Source organism: Trichoderma citrinoviride (genome assembly GCF_003025115.1).
Source record: "Trichoderma citrinoviride strain TUCIM 6016 unplaced genomic scaffold BBK36scaffold_3, whole genome shotgun sequence".
Classification (NCBI taxonomy): domain Eukaryota; kingdom Fungi; phylum Ascomycota; class Sordariomycetes; order Hypocreales; family Hypocreaceae; genus Trichoderma; species Trichoderma citrinoviride.
In genome coordinates this window covers 2,226,070-2,245,277 of record NW_020194711.1, presented here as the reverse complement: position 1 = coordinate 2,245,277, position 19,208 = coordinate 2,226,070, and the positions used below count along the sequence as shown (strand labels likewise).

The 19,208-nt window shown below is 54.0% G+C and overlaps 7 protein-coding genes across 7 annotated transcripts; 4 read left to right on the top strand and 3 right to left on the bottom strand.

The window, feature by feature from the left end:
* Positions 1-627: 627 nt before the first annotated feature.
* BBK36DRAFT_1166935 (hypothetical protein) lies at positions 628-2,657 on the top strand (the record flags this gene model as incomplete). Its single annotated transcript, XM_024894984.1, has 7 exons — positions 628-705; position 1,060; positions 1,303-1,442; positions 1,496-1,530; positions 1,583-1,632; positions 1,693-2,537; positions 2,583-2,657. The coding sequence occupies 7 exons, from the start codon at positions 628-630 to the stop codon at positions 2,655-2,657; spliced, it is 1,224 nt and encodes a 407-aa protein (XP_024752382.1).
* Positions 2,658-3,331: 674 nt separating this feature from the next.
* On the bottom strand, positions 3,332-4,117 carry BBK36DRAFT_1112440 (glycoside hydrolase family 15, cellulose signaling associated protein envoy; the record flags this gene model as incomplete). Its single annotated transcript, XM_024889806.1, has 3 exons — positions 3,332-3,721; positions 3,807-3,956; positions 4,034-4,117. 3 exons carry the CDS (start codon positions 4,115-4,117, stop codon positions 3,332-3,334), a joined length of 624 nt encoding a protein of 207 aa, XP_024752381.1.
* Positions 4,118-6,641: 2,524 nt separating this feature from the next.
* BBK36DRAFT_1083215 (hypothetical protein) lies at positions 6,642-7,832 on the top strand (the record flags this gene model as incomplete). Its single annotated transcript, XM_024888934.1, has 2 exons — positions 6,642-7,652; positions 7,716-7,832. Coding segments are annotated over 2 exons (1,128 nt in total), but the record flags the coding sequence as incomplete, so codon positions are not given.
* Positions 7,833-8,249: 417 nt separating this feature from the next.
* BBK36DRAFT_1192987 (ubiquinone biosynthesis O-methyltransferase) lies at positions 8,250-9,188 on the bottom strand (the record flags this gene model as incomplete). Its single annotated transcript, XM_024896791.1, has 2 exons — positions 8,250-9,061; positions 9,125-9,188. The coding sequence occupies 2 exons, from the start codon at positions 9,186-9,188 to the stop codon at positions 8,250-8,252; spliced, it is 876 nt and encodes a 291-aa protein (XP_024752379.1).
* Positions 9,189-10,761: 1,573 nt separating this feature from the next.
* BBK36DRAFT_1166931 (synthase) lies at positions 10,762-11,543 on the top strand (the record flags this gene model as incomplete). Its single annotated transcript, XM_024894983.1, has 2 exons — positions 10,762-10,825; positions 10,909-11,543. 2 exons carry the CDS (start codon positions 10,762-10,764, stop codon positions 11,541-11,543), a joined length of 699 nt encoding a protein of 232 aa, XP_024752378.1.
* Positions 11,544-12,203: 660 nt separating this feature from the next.
* Positions 12,204-15,332, bottom strand: BBK36DRAFT_1192976 (hypothetical protein; the record flags this gene model as incomplete). The annotated part of the gene is made up of 5 exons (XM_024896790.1): positions 12,204-13,727; positions 13,768-13,769; positions 13,910-14,569; positions 14,632-15,026; positions 15,088-15,332. 5 exons carry the CDS (start codon positions 15,330-15,332, stop codon positions 12,204-12,206), a joined length of 2,826 nt encoding a protein of 941 aa, XP_024752377.1.
* A 916-nt stretch (positions 15,333-16,248) lies between these two features.
* BBK36DRAFT_1112615 (family 2 phosphorylase) lies at positions 16,249-17,304 on the top strand (the record flags this gene model as incomplete). The annotated part of the gene is made up of 3 exons (XM_024889821.1): positions 16,249-16,276; positions 16,341-16,832; positions 16,901-17,304. 3 exons carry the CDS (start codon positions 16,249-16,251, stop codon positions 17,302-17,304), a joined length of 924 nt encoding a protein of 307 aa, XP_024752376.1.
* Between the last annotated feature and the right edge of the window lie 1,904 nt (positions 17,305-19,208).

Here is a 19,208-nt window from a genome sequence, read left to right as displayed (position 1 = left end):
TACAGGCTTCAGCAGAACAATGGCAGGAGGTTGGAGCATGGATCAGGAAATGCATGAATGGTAGTTAGGTTGTTGTCCTCATCGGAAACCCGGATAGGACTCGTCATCTAAAATCATCACATGACGCTTGAATAAGACAGAAACGATCAAAAAGCTTACCTTGAGTAGACAAGAAGCGCAATGTTGCATCCTTCGATGCATGCAGTACAAATCACTAGACACTGATACCGAGAGTTAGCCCTGATATCCAGCCTCCGTTGATCCAGCTTGTGACATCGACGTGATAGAATCAGTGGGCGAGGTTTTCTAGGCCTGCCGCAAAATGGCGTGTCTTGCTCATTATAAAATCGGAGCCCAGTGCCGTTTCATCATCTAACATCGGATGGTTTGAGGAGATGTAGCATCAAAGCGGCATACCTTGTCAGGTGAATCTGTTTGTCCTGAGTTAGCCAATGCCACCAGGAATTGTGTTCAAACAAGCAAAGTTTTTCGAGAGGCAAGGGTCAGTCATAGCCTAAGAATATCATCAAAGGATAACTCAGCCGGTAATTTCCAGCGTATATTGATTGAAATTGATCATCATGTTGCGAAAGCGGAGAGAAAGGACAAAAGGGTAGCCTACCAAAAATGCATGTCGACAGCGCGACGTCGCCGGCAAAGGTCTTCAAGCTCGATACCACTTGGCATTCATCTTCTACCCAGACAGTTAGCAAAAGCGCCCAACTCGTTGCAGACAAAGAGAAACAATTGCAGCTGTCCGATCATGGTTTCAGACTGACGTGCTAAACGGTGTTTTCACTCCATGAGGTCAAAGACTCTAGTTTGCGGATTTAGGGTTTCATCAGGTAGGTGGACTGGAGGCAGGTAAAAGCAGAGAAAAATTGCAGCACACACAACTTACCATTTGAGCCCTTTGCCTGGGCAGCTTTCTGCAGAGAAATGCAGAAGCGAATTGGTGGAAGGAAGAAAAAGAGTATGGAAAAAGCTCCGGCAGAAATGTTTTCATAGCTTTTTTTTTTCTGCCGGGTGGGGCTGTGGGCGGACCCGAGCTTTTGCTAGTGTAAGCGGCGCACGTGATTCCGCGTTGCCTCGCGTCTTACGAAGGGTCCCAAAGGCGCGGCTGAAGACGTGGATGAGATTGCTGGAGTTGCTTATGAACTAATCACAAGTCTCGATAATTTACAGTCGAAGTTGAAGTTTCAAGTGATATCACTCGTTACTGATATCAAGATGCCGGAGATTGCTGAAGGAACGTAGCCGCATGTCCAACGTCAGATGAACTCTCCCACTAACATCATCCAGTTGCTCGTATCGTCCACTATCTCCGCCAGCGGCTGGTCGGAAAGACCATTGCCAACGCTGCGGCTATCGACGACAATAGTGTGTTTGGCAAGGTCGGGACCAGCGGCAAAGAAGTGGAAGCGGCTCTGAAAGGCAAAAAGGTATGAGAGCCGGTCTCCAGCTCGACATGTCCTGCATGTACTGACTCTACCAGGTCATCTCTGCCGGCTCACAGGGAAAATACTTTTGGTATGTGGAAACAAGTCATTTATGATAGTATTGCTCGCTGACCTTTGAAAAGGATAACGTTTGACAAACCACCTCATCTGGTGATGCATTTCGGCATGACCGGTAAGTACTTATACATTTACACAAACCTCCTCAACTACACATCTCACGCTCCGTATACAGGCTGGGTACACATCAACGGCGAAAGGACAGCATACGCAAACTACTACAAAAAGATGAAAGAAAGCGACATCGCCCAATGGCCCCCCAAGTTCTGGAAATTCCACCTCACCACAGACGACAAGAACGACCCCGTCCAAGTCGCCTTCACCGACGCCCGCCGATTCGGCCGCGTGCGCCTCGTCGACTGCCCCGGCGACTCCATCCGGCAACACTCCCCCCTCGTGGAGAACGGGCCCGACCCCGTCGTCGACAAGGACGTCTTCACAGAGCAGTACCTGCGCGACAAGATGAAGGGCCGCCACGTCCCCGTCAAGGCCTTCCTGCTCGACCAGGCCATGATCAGCGGCATCGGCAACTGGGTCGCCGACGAGACGCTCTACCAGGCCAAGCTCCATCCGGAGCAGTACTCGGACACTTTTTCCGACGCCGAGATCAAGAGGCTGCACGAGGCCATCCGCTACGTCTGCCAGCTGGCCGTCGACAAGCTGGGCGACTCGGACCAGTTCCCCGACCACTGGCTCTTCAAGCACCGCTGGGGAAAGGGCGACAAGGGTGCGCCGACGGAGCTGCCCAACGGAGAGAAGATCGCCTTCATCACGGTCGGCGGGAGGACGAGCTGCTATGCGCCGGGCGTGCAGAAGAAGACGGGGGCGGTTGTTTCCGGCGCGAAGGAGGAGCCTGTTGTTGACAAGGGCGGAGCCGGGAAGAAGAGCAAGGCCGTAAAGAAGGAGCCGAAAGAAGAGGATGATGAGGAAGAGGAAGAAGCGGTCGAGGAGAAGAAGCCCAAGAGATCACGGAAGCAGGCGGCGGCACCGATCAAGGAAGAGGCCGAGGAGCCGGAAGACGTGAGTCCGCCTGCTAAGAAGAGACGGGGCAAAGCAGCGGCAGAGAAACCAAAAGCTGCCCCTAAGAAAGAAGCAGTGGTTGAAGAAGGGCGTCGTCGGTCCACTAGGCTGAGGAAGTGATGGGTGTGCTGTGGCACACGTGTCCGTCAGGATGGTTCCTATGTATAGAGCGTCGTTTTTCGTATATCGTGTTTGGCAGAGCGTGGCATTCAGTCCTGTTGGAACTACTACGTATGACTCTTTTTGTCGACGATTTGATTGTAGATATTTATTTTTCTACAGAAATCTCGTGTACGCATCTATTGGGTACTATCCCAAATGACCTTTTCGTGTACCATCCATAGCCTTTGCTTCGTAAAGGAAATTAAAAAGCGCATAGCTAACTTGAGTCGCTGCTAAAAGAGACAAAAACATGCCGCAACTCGTGTGTAAAATCATAATCGTGTGCGTCGCGAAATACTCCTGGCTCCTACCAGGAAAATCAAAGTCCATCTCAATCTCCAGAATTTGAACACCAGTTCTGGGGATGCCGGTGCCAACAGCACGATATTGCCCAAGAACAACGAATAACAAATAGTATGTGACTGTATATACGACGCTTGATGAAATCTCGAGCGCTCCAGATAAATGCAGAAAGGTGTTATACCCTGGGTAGAATAACAAAAGGCTGTCTGAAACGAAGTAGCGAAACGTAGAGTTGGTATCATACGATCCGTGACTGTATGAGGAACGGGGTCGGAAGCGATTGATGTCGGCCAAAGATTCCCTGCAAAGGCCTTTGCGAAATGCCGATTCTATAACTCAGCTTGAAAGCCTACGGCGAAGTGATGTCCTGAAGGATCAGCCCACAGGGGAAGTATAGTAACAACGTTGGTGAACGAGGTCCCGTCTTTCTTGTAGTTGACAATGTGGACTCGAACTTCCTGGTTGGAACGGATGGCACGCCGCATCACTGCCACGGGCTCACTAGCCCTGGCCGGCGGCGGCATTTCGGGAGGGTTTTGCAGAAATCGACAGTTTCGACCCATAATCTCCGGGGCAGAATAGCCGGTCAGTTGGTAAAAGCCAGGGGAGGCATACACAATGGGGGCATTCGGTAAGCTGAGATCGCATAAGGTGAGAGACACGGAGCAGTCGAGAGGGCCAAGGTCGATAGATGGATTCGGTCGAGCAGCAACCCGCAACTGGAGATAGGACACTTAGAATCACGAAGCCTACAACGGCTGGAAAAAGCAACAGTTGAACAAGGATGCGAGATGTGGCTCTTACCAGTATGCCCATCACATCAAAGCCGCTAGCTGAATAGATGCCAGGATATATAATGGGGTCCGGAAGCTGTATCCAAGCCGGGGCGTTGTTGTTGTTGTTGTTGTTGTTTTCCGCCTGGCTATGGGCGGGAGGCTGTTGTGGAAACCCGTACTGTTTACACGATAAGTTATTCTCAGTTTCCGTCTGCATTTGGGCCCAGACAGCGCGGCTGAGGGCGGCTGACTTACGTTTAGAGCTTGGTCTTCCCAGGGATTCAGCTGCAACGGCAGGTCTGAAGACCCCGAAGATACCATGATTGGTGCTCCTAGCATTGGGTGGTTTGATGTCAACGCCGGCTAGGTGGCGATCTCTTGGGCCGAATGGCAAGGGTTGGGCCACTCTATGTAGTGAAGAGACCACAGCCGGGACGTTGAGAAGAACGCAGAGGATGGAGAGGTATATAGAGTGTACAGGAAAAGGGACGAGAGGTACTAAATAGCAGCATGATCGAGATGAACAAGTACTTATCCAAGATCAGGGATAGCATCTGGAGATATGCAGAAGCAAACAAAGTGGATATGGCAGCCCCAGAATCTCACGGGGGGAGGGCGAGAGCAGCAGAGCATAAGACAGAGCGGTTGCTCGGGATGAATCTGAGCGGCTCCGTGCAAAAGCAGAGGCAGAGGTAAAGCCTGACGGTCCCAGAACGGCTCCCCGCTGTCTGCTCCTGCTCCTTGCGGGCGCTGGATAGGATCTCAACAGGGCTTTCCCCCAACCTTTCGGAGACATGGACCCAAGGGGGACATTGAATCTGACGCAAGCCATGGCGCAACGTGAGTTGGCATAAGACCGCCAGATGCAGATGGCGGGCAGGGGCAGCGGAGCGGAGGCCGTGCAAAAAGCTGGAAAGGCTGGCAAAAGCTGGACATCATCGATACAGGGCAGCGATCTCTGATCGGAGCCGCGGGAGGCTCTGGCCGTCATCGAGGCCGTCTTGGTGTTGGTCCGGTGTTAGCGCACTACCTCGGGCGGCGACAGACACACGCCCGATCGTGTTAGCGGCGCAGTCCAGCCCAAGGGGTCGATACGGAACCCGCTGATTGGCTCGATGGCGGCAGATTGGGGCCGGTTGGCGATCGGATGAATTGCTGTTCGTTGAATCAAAGGCGATCTGAGAATCCCAGTCTGAGAGGCCGGTCAATGCCACATGCGGCCAGCAGGTACATTAGCTGGGGCTTTTCTTTCATGTAATCCCGGCTGCAATGACGCCTCAGTCGCGGTGTCGGAGCCTGCAGGAGAAGGGACTTGATGGATCTAGACTGTGGACATGCGATGTTGAGCCGTGGGCAGGGGCGCAGGAATGCGGCGTTGCGCCGCGGGTTTGCAAACAATCGTATGTTGGCCGGTTCTCCGCTGGGGGACATTGCCCACGCAGCACTAGACTTTGAAGACAGCTGGTGGTGTTGTTGACTTGTGCTACCTTTCCGCACTGAGCAGCTTGTCATACCCGGCCGTATTCCGATGATTCGTCGATCTGTCTCCGGCATCCGGCAAGGGAGGCAGAGCAGACAGAACAGAGCAGAACAGGCTTCTGCTGGGCAGCAGACATATCTTCATGGCAGGTCCATTTGCAGTATTCTGCTCCATTACCTGCTAGCACATGTGATGCTGAAGGATTCCAAAGACTCCCGCACGTTCCCTGCGGTGATGGTGGCTGGCGTCAAGTCATACGCAGCTAGAAAAGTAGAGAAGGAAGCTTGCAGCATCGAGATCCAAGTACCTGGTCGAGACAAGGCATGGGATGCCGCAGAGCACACGGAGTGCCGCTCCGTTGGCTGTCTCCCAACGTCTGTGCAATTCAATTGTCCGTGTCTAGCCCGCAGGGGTCTGACTGGGCAGCAGAGCGTCCGTTTGGCGCCGTGGCGGACAAACAACATTGCATCTGGCCTAGGACATTGTCACCGAGGCTTGCCAAGCAGCGGGATGGGCTCATTGAGGCTTGCAGCATCGGCGCCCAGCTGCATCTCCTGTCACCTCGACCTGATCGGAGCAACGTCAGCTGCCTGTGTATGTCTCAGTCGGCTCAGAAGTGCGCAGTAATACATGTACAGGTGTCTATTGATGGCCATGGAGTAGCACGAAGCCGACATCGCCGTGCAAGTACGGCCATCGAGCCATCAAGTGTCAATTGTTGTGGCGGGAGACGATGCAGAGTGAGATTGAGATCCAGCAAGGGGTTCGGGAAGCGCCGCGCCTTGGCTGGAACTCGTGTGCGACTTTCATGGATCAGGGTATCTTGAGATGGTCCAGGGCCACCGAGATAGGATGAGCGCATCGGAATGTTACAAGGCCATCCTGGTCTTCATCTTCTGGATAGGAAAGTAGGCAATTCGGATGCTGCACCTCTGCGTATATCTGTGATGCCCACCAAGGTGTCACCACCTCCGGTGCAGTATCTCCGTGTTCGACGCATGTTGTGCTGGATCAGAGGGTACAGCGTCGACAGGCAATGCAATTGTTCAGCTTTGATGATGGACAGACAGAGTTCGTGTACACAGATCGCAAATATCGAGCCGAATCTATTGTTTGGAAGATGTTGGAAGTCTGTAGATGGGAGCTATCAATGGACTGGCAGTGAACGGCTGAAGAGGAAGGAAGCGGCGGCTTAGGTAATCATCGATAGTAATTGATTCCGCCTCTCCAGATCGCGTCTGTGAAGCGCGTCTCCAAACCCCCACCATGCAGTGAATCTGTAAGCCATTGAATCGCAGTCCCAGAAATCTCGGCTCATCCTCAGGCCCAGCAATGTTTTTGTAAACCTCATCTCCAAGAGTCATTCAATCTTTCCACCAAAGCATGTCGCGCCGTCTCTTCAACCGCGGCCGTGCTGCTGCATCATCAGCGAGCACTTCTACCACCACAACCGTCACTACCCTCCCCGACTACGAGCCGCTTTCGTTCCCTCTGTCCGACACTGCCCGGAAGGAACTGACCGACCTCTCCAATAATCGTGGCGCTGCGCCGTATGAGAGCGCACTGAAAGACTCTATTCGCCATCTGGGCCTCAGCGTCAGCGATCTAAACGAGCGGCTACGCAGAGGCCAGGATCGACTGGCCGCACTCCGTGAGCGCCGAGAGGAAAAGGGTACGGCCAAGACGGCGGAGGAGGAGCGCCTGGAAGAACAGATTCCGGAGTTTGAGAAGGAGGTGGAGAGGCTCACCCGCGAATCCGAGCGCGCTCTCAGAGACTTGGTTGATCGGAAAGCTGAACTGGAGGACGAGGCCGCCATTTTGGAGGACCTCAGCACTACAGCCACCACAAGCACAATAGCCCAGGCGAGAGGCGCAGGCGCTTCTCAAAGCCGACGGAGACCGGCCAACATGGTCGGCAGTGATGGCGAGGACGAAGAAGACCAAAAAGGCAACATCGAAGAGGAACAAGCCGTAACCAGCGTCATCGATACCTTCCGCGAGCTCCGCGCAAAGAAGAGGGCCGAGTACAACGGTCTCAGCGTCCACCAGCGATACGCCCTCAACAACGACTACGCGGGCTTCAAGAAGCTGTGGCACGAAGCCGCAGCGGGGGAAGATGGACCGCCGCTGCCAGACGCCTCCAGATGGTTTTCGTCGAATGGCGAACCGGACATGACTGTTCCTAGCCGGGATGGACAGAACGGTGCCTTTGACGACGACGACGACGTAGCTGTCTCGCGCGAAAACCTTAGCATCAACTGTCCACTGACTCTCCTCCCCATGAAGGAGCCGTACAGGAGCCGCAAGTGTCCGCATACTTTTGAAAAGGCAGCCATTTTGGATTACCTGCCGCTCCGAGAAGAGCGCCAGTGTCCTCAGACGGGCTGTTCTCAGGTGAGCCTTGTTCCACACTGCCCTCTTAACCTCCGTTCTTGAGTGCTAACATGGGATATTTAGACATTTTCTCGTGCTCGCTTCGAGCATGACTTTTACTTGGACGAAGCCATGAAGCGAAGGATCCAGCGCTGGCAGCAGGCGGAACGAGAACAGCGTGATATGGACGATGAGGACGACGAAGACGAAGGAAATGAATCTGTTGTGTTTGGAAGAGAACGCCAGCCAAGGGGGAGTGGCAGAATAGTCAAGAAAGAGGAGAGATGAATGAGTCGTCTGTTGAATGGCATGAGGTCATGATGCTACTGGCAGATATGAATATAGACAACGTGATACCCAGCAATAAATCCATCAAGATCTGACATGGCACTTTTTGAAAAGCTTTGAGCATTCCAAGGTACTTCTGCAGCGGATTGCAGTCCTTCTTTCGGTCCCTCCCTTTTCCGATTCCCATTTCTATCATTTATTGTACAGTGGCCTTTTGCCGTCCGTCTCTCGGTTGTGAGCTTGGTAGCACACCCAAGGGGTATCATTTCTCCCACAGCCATTCAAAAGATGGCTTTTATTGTGATCCTCGAGGCTCTCGCCATTATTTCTTCACACCTTGCGCACAGCAAAAAAGTAGTTGCCCACCTTCTCGCTCCCCTTGACCTCCCTCCATCCCAGCCCAGGCACATACACAACCCCCACGACCTTTGCGCTGTCCCAGCCCTTGCCCGCCAAGAACCCCCTCAGCTCCTCCTCATTGACGTACTTGTTCCAATCATGCGTCCCCTTGGGCACAATGCGCAGAATGTCCTCGGCAATCAGATTCGTCGTCAGCCAGCTGATCCACGTCCGCGCAATCGTGCTCATGACAAGCCACCCGCCCGGCTTCACCAGCGGCCGCACGCGGTCCAGGAAGGCGGCCGGGTTGTCGACGTGCTCAATGACCTCGAACAAGGTCACGACGTCGTATCCTGCGCCCTCGGCGGGGACGGGCAGCTGCTCGACCGAGGACAGCTGGTAGGTCAGCTTGCCGGCCAGGCAAGGGTCCTTGCGGGCGTGCGCCTTTGCGATGTTGAGGACGGACGGCGTGGGGTCGATGGCGGTGACGTGCTTGGTGGACGGCAGTCGGGCGGCGCTCTCGGCGAAGATGCCGCCGCCGCAGCCGATGTCGAGGTACGTGATGCTGGCGTCCGGGACGCCCGTGCCGGTGCTGCTGCCGGTGGAGGTGGAGGGAGAGGGAGAGGATTCCTGGAGACAGGAGCGGATGAGGTCGTGGCGGAGGGGGTTCATGAGGTGCAGCAGGCGGGAGGAGCCGTGGGGCTCCCACCATTCGGCGGCGAGGGCGGTGAAGTGGGAGACTTCATTGGGGTTGACGGAGGAGAAGGTTGAGTGGCATCGTGATGTTGATGATGGTGTTGTTGCTGTTATGGTTGTAGCTGTAGGGGGAAGAAGACGAGGAAGAGAGACCAATTGGGGCCGAAGACGAGGCCCAAGCAGCCATGAGAAGCCACCGGCGGCACCGGCCACCGCTCGGGTCGGGGCGGGCATCTGAAAGGTTACGGGCGGAAGCAGGGCGGCGGCACACGCAAGTAAGACTGACGATGTGGGATGGAAAAACCGTCCAAGAGAGGCTTCGGAGGCTCGGAGGCTGCCGAGGTGGTGATGTCAATGCGCACCAGGGGACCTGAACGGGAAGTGGGAAAAGAAGGGCCCCGGCTGACAAAGAGAAAAAGGATTCGACGCAAACTCCGAGCTTCTTGCAGCTTGCAGCTAGTCAATGGAATTCTTGGAGGGGCTCTCCGGCGTGCCGCGGGACTTTTTTGGGATGGTGGAGAAGAGAACCCTGAGGATACCCGCGCGGCTGGTTATTGGTGTTGCCCTGGAAGGGTAGAGACAAGTTGATAGGCTTTTGGCCGACATGTGTTTGCCGGGAGAGGCTGTAGAGAGAGATGGAGTATCTGGTACATGTACCTAATTGGCATTGCCGATGGGAATTGGAGTGTCCTGGTTGTTGCTTCATAAGGTACGGAGTAGAGTATCAGATAATGCATCGTCACGGCTCTTCTCAACACCTGAACAAAAGCCACAACATCCTAATTACATGCTTACAGCTTCATGCCCTTTGTAAGCGTCCTCAGCCATATTCAACATACCACTCAATTCAAGCAAAAACATGCAAAAGCCAATCTCTGCAACCGCCCTAGCGCCCCTCCGCGCCTCGGCTTACACATCATTACGAGTGGCATCCGGCTCTGACAAAGTCGCATGTGGGATTAGTAGTAGACCTGGCTATGGCCTAGTAAATCTAGTAGTCCCTGATGCCATCATCAGCTCTAGCGGATACGACGCACCGAGGTCGCAGTCTGTAAGGCAAATGCGCAGGTGATATATATTATCCGTGCTGCAGCAACAAAAAAGCTTGTGATTGACAACCCTCTCTCTCGGCTCTCAAGTGTCCTCGCAACAATCTTCAACCCCAACGACAAACCCCCATTGCTGCCACTCCAGACCACCACACCAAAGCCCAAAGCCGAGAATAACCCAACCCTCAATCATCGGATACTCTTTCAGCCCACCCCAAAACCGCGAACCATCTCCGTCCCTCGCCGTTTGACTCGGGTTTCCGCAACAATCTCGGGTCAACTCAGTCAACCCAGTCAACTCAGCTCAACACACATTGAAGTCTGAGCAAGCCACTTATTCCTCGGCCAATCCAATCAATCCAATTCTGCGTCCAGCTCGGTCGGAGCCGCAACACTGCGCGGGTCCGAATTGCTCACCAACAGAGAGGCTACTACAGTAAGGTAATTAGTAGTCACGGGTACAAAGCCATCTGCTCGGAGTTTCGCCCCGACGCTGCGCCGGAAAAGTCCAGAGCGCAAAAGTACTGGTGACTTCAATCTGCCCGCCTTACCAAGACAAGGGTCCCGGAACCTTGAACATCGTCAGACTCATAATCTTCCCCATCGCTTCTCGTCGACTTCTTGGATATCATACTCTTCTCTTTTCTTAATACTGTCTTTCATCTGCATCACAACAGTTGGCTCGACCAAAATCTGCGCCCATTGACAGCAAGCGACAGCGAATAATACCCCAACTAGCCAGCACATCGACACGCAAAATGCCCTCCTCCACCATAGACCAGAGTCAATTCGACTCCATCCCCGACTCCATCGAGGCCTTCCGTACGTTTCCCTCCCGCCCTCGCCTCCAATTCCCGATGCTTCCGCAAGCGTTGTGACCAAATGGACTGACAATCCCCCTCCAGGTAGAGGCGAGTTCCTCGTCGTCCTCGACGACCCCTCCCGCGAAAACGAGGCCGACCTCATCATCGCCGCCGACTCCATCACCACCGAGCAAATGGCCTGGATGGTCCGCCACTCCTCCGGCCTCATCTGCGCCCCCATCACCCACGCCCGCGCCGCCACCCTCGACCTGCCCCCCATGGTCCAGCACAGCCAGGACCCCCGCGGCACCGCCTACACCGTCTCCGTCGACGCCGCCGACCCCTCCGTCACCACCGGCATCAGCGCCCACGACCGCGCCCTCGCCTGCCGCGTCCTCGCCGACCCCTCTGCCACCGCCGCCAGCCTGCGTCGCCCCGGTCACGTCCTGCCCTTGCGGTCTGCCCCGGGAGGCGTCCGCGCCAGGAACGGCCATACCGAGGCCGCTACCGAGTTCTGCCGCCTTGCCGGCAAGGCCGAGGCTGGTGTCATCTGCGAGATTGTGGACGATGGCGAGGAGGTGCCCGGGCAGGCGGTGCGCAACAGCCCTGGGATGCTGCGCGGCGAGGCTTGCATCGCGTTTGCGCGGAAATGGGGGCTCAAGGTGTGCACTATTGCGGATCTGGTGGCCTATGTCGAGAAGACGGAGGGCAAGCTACCCGTCAATGGATCAAATTGAGACGTGGGCGAGTCACGGGAGAAATAATCAAGAGGAGGAAAAAATAAGAAAAACAAGGCAAAAAAGAACGAAGCGAAAAGAACAAGTATAAGGGGAAACCCGAGAATAGCACAAGCGGAAAACAAGGGAAAGTCGAAAAGGCAAACATGAGAGAAACGGAGGTTGGACTTATCACGACCGAAGTCAATTGAGTTATCATGGTTCATCTTTGTCCGGCACATATGGCAAGTGGCAGAACGACCCGATATCAAAAGAGGTGGGAATATCACACTCTACTCCAACTACTTGGCCCTGTATTCAAACCGCTTATATCTACCTACCTCACACGTTTTTGTATATCTGTCTGTACTCTTTATGGCTACGGTAACGGTCCAGGTTAGAATCATATGTTTATACGGCGCTGTTTACATACCGCAATACATGCCTAATGGCATCCATCAAGAGCGTCCAGCGTACCTCGCCATGCTCTGTATATCATCCATCTTATCAAGTCTATTCAAAAGAATACTAGGTATGCTTCGCTTGAACTGTACTCAGTCCCATCTGATATACAGCTATGAAGGGGTCCAAATCCCATACAAGAAAACGCCCATGAATGCTCCATCCCGTCATAGTATTGACATATGGTTACAAAGAAAAGCAAGGTGAAGCACGACAGCACTACGCCATAAAGTCCTCCTCAATATTGCCTTGGCCACCGCTGCTCTTGGTCTGGTTGAGCCCCAGCTTAAGTTCCGCAGCCTTCTCGAGCAGCTCATCCGTGTCGCGGTCCGGCATCGTCAACGGGGGCGCCGTGTTGGACCGGACTTGCACCTTGACCTCGCCTTGCACTCCGTCCAACTTTATCGTCGAGAGCGTGGCGCCTCCTGGCGGTGGCCTCAGGTTCGGCTGCGGTGCTAGGCTCACCAGCTCGCGGAAGAAATTGTTGGCCGCTTCGCAGCCGTCCAGCAGCCATTTCAGGCAGATGGTGACCCGCTCCTTGGCGAACGGGTTATGGTCATCGTACGCACAGCAGTTGAGCAGGGGCACGATGCCGTTGTACTTCATCATCTGCATCTGCACCTGCGCGTTCCCAGGGCTGCTTTGGCCAGGCGGGGGCTGCAGCAGCGTTGCAATAATGGTAAAGATCTGCCCCTTGATGCCGGACCATGGAAACTTGTGAGCCGGCTCCTGCAGGGGCGGTGGCGGCGGAGATGGGGACACGCATTCAGGTCCTGTCGAGTAAGGCCGCTCCACCATCGGATCGTTGACGTCGCCGCTGTTGGTGTTGGTGTTGAGGCTGGGGGCGCTCTCCGTTGATGGCGCGCGTTTCGGCACTTCGACGAGGGGCTTCTTCGGCACTGCGGCCTCGAGGCTGCTGAGAATCGTAATCAGATCATAGATAGCCTGCCACTCGATCAGGTGCGGCCTCATATCCACCATCTCAGCCACGGTCGTGAGAAACTCCAGGTACTGAGCCAATCCATCCTTGGCTCGCTCCATATCCCAGCTGTCAACCGGGAACTCAGCTGGGTCACGGTTCTCTTCTCGAATCTGGGCTTGCAGGTGCATCAATGCCGCGCATTCCGGAACGATGCGGCTCCGGAAGAAGCTGAAGAAGAAGTGCGCCAGCTTGAGATCCCTCGTCTGGTCCTTGGAATCTTGCGTAGTAGAGCTGGCTGCTCGAGCCCGGAGCATGTGGTTGACGAGGCGCAACAGAACCGTCTGTGCCGGAGAGATGATGTCCTTAGGAATCCTCAGCGAGTTCCACGCATACGGCACCAGCGCGCTGTGGTGAATGGCTTCCACAATCTGCGTCGTGACTTGGAAAATGAGGCTCTGCTCGTCCTTGTCCCATACGGCGATGAAGACGAGCAGCTCCCTGAGGAGGCTCTTGCCGCAATCTAGGGCGAGGAACATTCTGCAGCGCGTCTTTTGCAAGTTTTCTCCAGCCCGTGTCAACCCGGACCCTGCGTGATCGAGTATGCATGACTTTACTATCATGTGCAACGCCTCGATCTGCTTAGGATCCAGTATGTTGGGCACTTCGGTCAAAAGTCCAGTCAAGGGCCCGTCTCCATATGATTCATCGTCGTCAACCTCCTCATCGTCCATCATGTCGTCCATATAATCATGAGGATAGTCGTGATCATGGTGGTGATGATGATGATGGTGGTGGTGGCAGTGATGGTGATGATGGTCATCCTCGTTATCGTGGTGATGGTGGTGATAGTGGTGGTCGCACTCCTCGACCTCGTTGCCAGACGCGGCGTGTTCGTGGTGATGATGGTCGTGTTCGTGGTCGTGGACGTGATCATGGTCATGCTCGTGTTCGTGATCATGGTGGTGATGGCAGTCATGTTCATCCTCATGATGATGGTGGTGACGCAGATAGCAGTCGTGGCAGTCGTGGCAGTGTTCGTGATCAGAGAGGTCCTCTTCGGCGCCCTCGGGAGGGGGCGAGTGGTCTGCTCGGTACGAATGGGCATATCGATGGACCAAGTTGTTTCGGCAGTGCTCTGTACGCGATTGCGCAAACTCCACCGAGGGCATGCCTACTACCCAGTCTTCGTAGTTGGGGTCGCGCGCTCGGAGCCACCAGGTATCAATCTCACGCGATACACGAGCGTACAGTCTGTCCTGTTGGAACTTGTCCGTCTCGTCCGGCTTCCATACCGGGTTGATCTTCTCGTTGTTATCGTCCATGATGATAGGCGTGGCTCCGGGGACATCTGGGAGCCAGTTCCAGGCCAGTGGCCGTATAGGGGCCAGGTTTCCCGGTGGTTTGTCTGCATGGTTCTGCGCGTAATCCTTGAGCAGCGCCCTCGCCGTGTCGCACATTTTCGAGTTCCGATCAAGCCAATGCTGAACCTGAAGCTTCGCCACATCCGCGCGGAAGCCCGACCCATCGCTCATGATTTCCTCAGGGCTCGACAGCGCTCCGTCATCGTCAAACAGCACGTCGAACCAAAACGACATCTTGTTTCGGTCATGCTTGGCCGTCCAGTTGTGAACCTGCTGCAGTGATGTCACAAGCAGTTTTTTGTCTGGAGAAAAAGTCAGCCTGTGTCAGTTCCTCAATCTTTGGGGTAGGTCAGCATCCACATACACAATTCGGTGATATCCGTGAGCTTCAGTCTCTGAGTCTCGTCCAGTATCTCGCCGTCGTAACCCTTGCTTGTGACGTTTACACAGAGGATAATCGTCTGATAGACCATCTGGTCAAAGTGCACTGCGGCGCAAATGTCCTGGGGGACCTCGGGCTCGGCATTGACAAGAAGATTGCGGGCGATGTGCATGAGTTTGATGAGAGTGCCCAGGTCTTCCTTGACAGAGACGTGGTTGAGGACGATCAAGGCCGTGCTTTCCTGGGGGCTGACTCCCTTGTCGGGGTCGTTCAAAGCCGACAGCGGTCCCACTGACCTCGACGTCAAGCTCGGGATGGCAGCCGCAAAGATCCTGGTAAGCCATATCCAGATGGCCACGTTCCGCGCCAACGCCTCTCTTTTGATGCGATTCCAGGTTAGCCAACGAACGGACTGTTGTAGATTAACTTTCACCCTACCTGACTTTCCGGAGCGTGTGCGTCTTCTCCAGCGTCTTGGAGATCATCGAGTTGACCCGCGCCGTGGTCTGCGGGCCCATGGGCGGCGACTGTGTAAAGTGGCCCTCGAGGCAGATGAGTGCGGCTGAGAAGCATCGCTCCTCGATGGTCTCGCCCGAGTCGCCGCCACCGTTGTCCTGCGGCCGCGGCGCAGCAACATCTTGGCCCAGCACCGTGGTATCGTTGATGTCGATCGACTCTGCCATCCTCATCTCTGCGGCCGGTTTGCGGGGGAGTCTCGACAGATACAGAGCAGAGCAGAGGCGATGACGATGATGCGCGCGTGAGCACCGGCTTGATAATTGCTTGCAGGTTTAAGAAGCTGGAGGTGCTGGGATGGTCCCGCAGAAAAAAAAAGTTGCCGGCTTGGTAAGCATAAAATGCCCCGCTATATCGGGGATACAAATTCCAACAGTGAGGCGATACAGAAGTAAAAAGGGTTTTGCTAGAGGTATGCTAAAGTATTGCGCTGTTATCTTGCCTGTGAGATGGGCATGACGAGTCCGACTTTGATAGAAAGAGCAAGTAGGAGATCATGATGATGGTTGGCATCTTGGCGGTTGACGACTGTTCCCCTGTCAACCAGAGCGGAGACATCGTTTATATCCTGTCGCGGAACAGCGCCGCCAGGTACCATGATAACGATAAGGTACCTTGATGGTCCCTGCACTGTCTGACGGCCTCGGTACCTCTGCAGGATTAACTTCAACTCAATGTCATCTCTTGAAGCAATTAATATAGCATCTCCAAATGCTCGTATAGATCCCGTCTTATACCTCGGAATATCACATAAGCGGACTAGACTCTGTAAACCTAAACCTGGTGATGACGTGCTCCTTGCTTGAATCCATGAGAAAACGTGCCAGAGGGGACGAAGAAAAAAAAACGTGCCCCTCCATATTACTGACCTATCGATAGAGGGGTAACTGATAGCACAGCAGTGAACGTCAACCTTTTTTTTGCTCCTGTGAAGCTGCGCCTTTTCTAGTAATCCATCATAATCCACCATATTTGAATACACGCATTCCTTCTCAGTATAAAAGTGAGCAATCTCTTCTTAAGCTTGCCCTCGCCTCCTGTGGAAGTGAAATCAGCTAACACCAAGCATCAGCAGCAGTCATCATGGGCGACCTTCCTACCACCTTCGATCGTATGTCACGATAGCTTCAACGACCAGCGTCAATGTGTCTGTAACTTCTAACCCTCTCGTCCAGAGCCCGTCCACATTGGCGTCATTGGCGGCACCGGCCTTGCCCAGCTCGAGGGCTACGAGCCCATTGCCCTCGTCAACCCCGTCACGCCCTGGGGAACGCCCGCCTCGCCCATCTCCATCCTCTCTCACAACGGCGTCAACATCGCCTTCCTTGCCCGCCACGGCCTGCATCACCAATATGCGCCTCACGAGGTCCCCAACCGCGCCAACATCGCTGCTCTCCGCCACCTCGGTGTCCGATGCGTCATCGCCTTCTCTGCCGTCGGCTCTCTGCAGGAGGAGATCAAGCCCATGGACTTTGTCGTCCCTGACCAGGTCATCGATCGCACCAAGGGCATCCGGCCGTTTACCTTCTTCGAGGGCGGTGTTGTAGGCCATGTTGGCTTTGCGGACCCCTTTGACAAGAAACTGGCGGATATTGTCAAGACCTGCGCGGCCCACATGAAGGGCGATGGCGTGGTGCTCCATGACAAGGGCACCATCATCTGCATGGGTTCGTCAATGCCTCCTGTAAAGAGCCAATCTTGGGACTCGCAACAACTAATCATTAGATGCTCACAGAGGGACCCCAATTCTCCACCCGTGCCGAATCCCACATGTACCGATCCTGGGGCGGCTCTGTCATCAACATGTCTGCTCTTCCGGAGGCCAAGCTTGCGCGTGAAGCCGAGCTGTCCTACCAGATGATCTGCATGGCTACCGACTACGACTGCTGGCACTCATACGAGGACGTCAACGTCGAGATGGTCATCAAGTACATGCAGGCCAACAGCCAGAACGCCAAGCGACTTGTCGGCGGCGTTCTGGACCAGCTCTCCAAGCTCGACCACAGCGATCTTGTTCTTGCCAAACACTGGGAGGGAGCGTCCCAGGGATCAGTCAAGTTCATGACCAAACCCGCCGGCAGAAACCCCGAGACTATGAAAAAGATTGAGTACCTGTTCCCTGGATTCTGGGATAACTAGAACTTTGTTTCAGAGAGGATACACAGGGGGCGTTTCGTGGGTGGTGAGCGCGATGCAAACGGAATGCTGGGTCAACCCAGACGAGCTCGCGACTTTCCAGTAAATCTCGTTTCTTATTATTTGCGCGCCGCCATTATTTTCTTTTGCTTCATTTCCCTTCTTCTCTTCTGTTCCTCTTCCCTTTCAGGGCTTTGGAAAAGGGTCTATTGTGAAGGGCTTGGCAGAATATAGGCTCAAGCGATAAATCTTCAACAGATTGAAGATACTACAGAGGTATTCAACAGATGTCCAAAGTATAGGCGGCAGGGGTTCAAGACAGAACAATACAAAGACAAGATTTAGATCATGAGGCTCTGGCTTTTTCCACCATTTATAGGACTGTATATCCCATGAATAGCTGTGTTCACATCACGCAATGCCCAGTACCTAGGTATGTAACAAGACAACAAATTAGCAGATCACCGGGTTCAATACTGACGTTTAAAGAATATCTTCTCTAAATCTTCGAATACAAAAGAGAGGATCTATCGAAATCATAAGAGAGAATATACCATACCCTTCACGGTGTCTAAGAGGGAGCAGTAGCATCGCCATCTCAAACGGCTCAAAGCACAGATACTCAATCACTCCGAAAAAAAGGGGGCGTTCCCTATTCGTCTCCCGCAAACCAATCCTATGCATTCTCCATCTTCTTCTCCCACAACAACACACATCCCACATCAAAGGCACAATGACACAAAGTGACCTGAAGTCAAAGACGCAGCCACGTCCCAATCTGTGTCAAGCAAAGCATATCTTGCATCTAACATGCGCATCGACATTGGGACATTCGTGTCTGCAGTCGAACTGCGACTTCACAATCTACAGATCCAACATAACAACCAACCCTTTTCCCTTCTTCTCTCTTTGTTAGATAGTTTGATGCTGGATAGTTTTCGCGGAGTCGTGGTGTTGCGCATGGGTCAATGATGCCGCTCTCGTACATCAAACTCTGTCACTTTCTGATCGTGCATAGCAATTCCGAGAGAGAACCCGCTGCGTGACTGAGAATGGAGTAAAACAGTAAAGACAAAGAGAAAAGAACTGTGACAGCTAGGGCGCGCCATTGTCAATCAGTGAAATAGTACCCAAGGGAGTGGACGACATGGATGCAAAAAGAAGAGCATCGCCTCTTTCTTGCATGCCAGATAAGGTCATCTCCAAAGGGGGGACGTCCTGTTGGAACAAGGTTGCTGCTGCACAACAGAGACGCGCACCCACCCCGATCGGTATCGTGAAGCACAATCGGCCGAGATGGAGATTCCATAGCAATTGAGAAATCGCATTCCGCTGCTGTCAAATCCCTCGTCCCAGGATGAGTGGACGTTTCCCGCGCATGACGAACCAACCGCTCTCCTCTTTTGGTCTGATCCGCAGCAGTAAGCTGTCATAATGTGACAGTGCTTGCTCTTGTACAACCTGTCAAAGGATCTGGTGTTGGGGGCATGCGTCCAATGATGATGGATTACATGTCCTGATTCATCACTTTTTCGTTGGCACCCTCAGCTCCATTGTGTAAGCGAGGTTCGAAGATGGAACTTGCCTGTACGAAGCACAAAAGACCCCCCTCAACCACCCCCCTTCCTAGCAGATGCATGGAGTACATGAAGGCGACATGTTATACTTGTATACCAGATGAATGGATACCCAGAGGACTGCGGCTCGGAGTTCATGCAAACTTCGTTAGTGCGCCAGTACCGCTCCTCCACCTGTCAATGCCCTGGTGCATGAGACGTACGTAGAGAAAATGGAATGTGATGACGCGCTGTGGGTTTGTGTACCTCCGCACATTCAAGGGCCGCGAGGCATCAGAGCCCTGGCTGTCACTTGTGCCACGTTTTTCTCACCCATGCCGAACGAAGAGA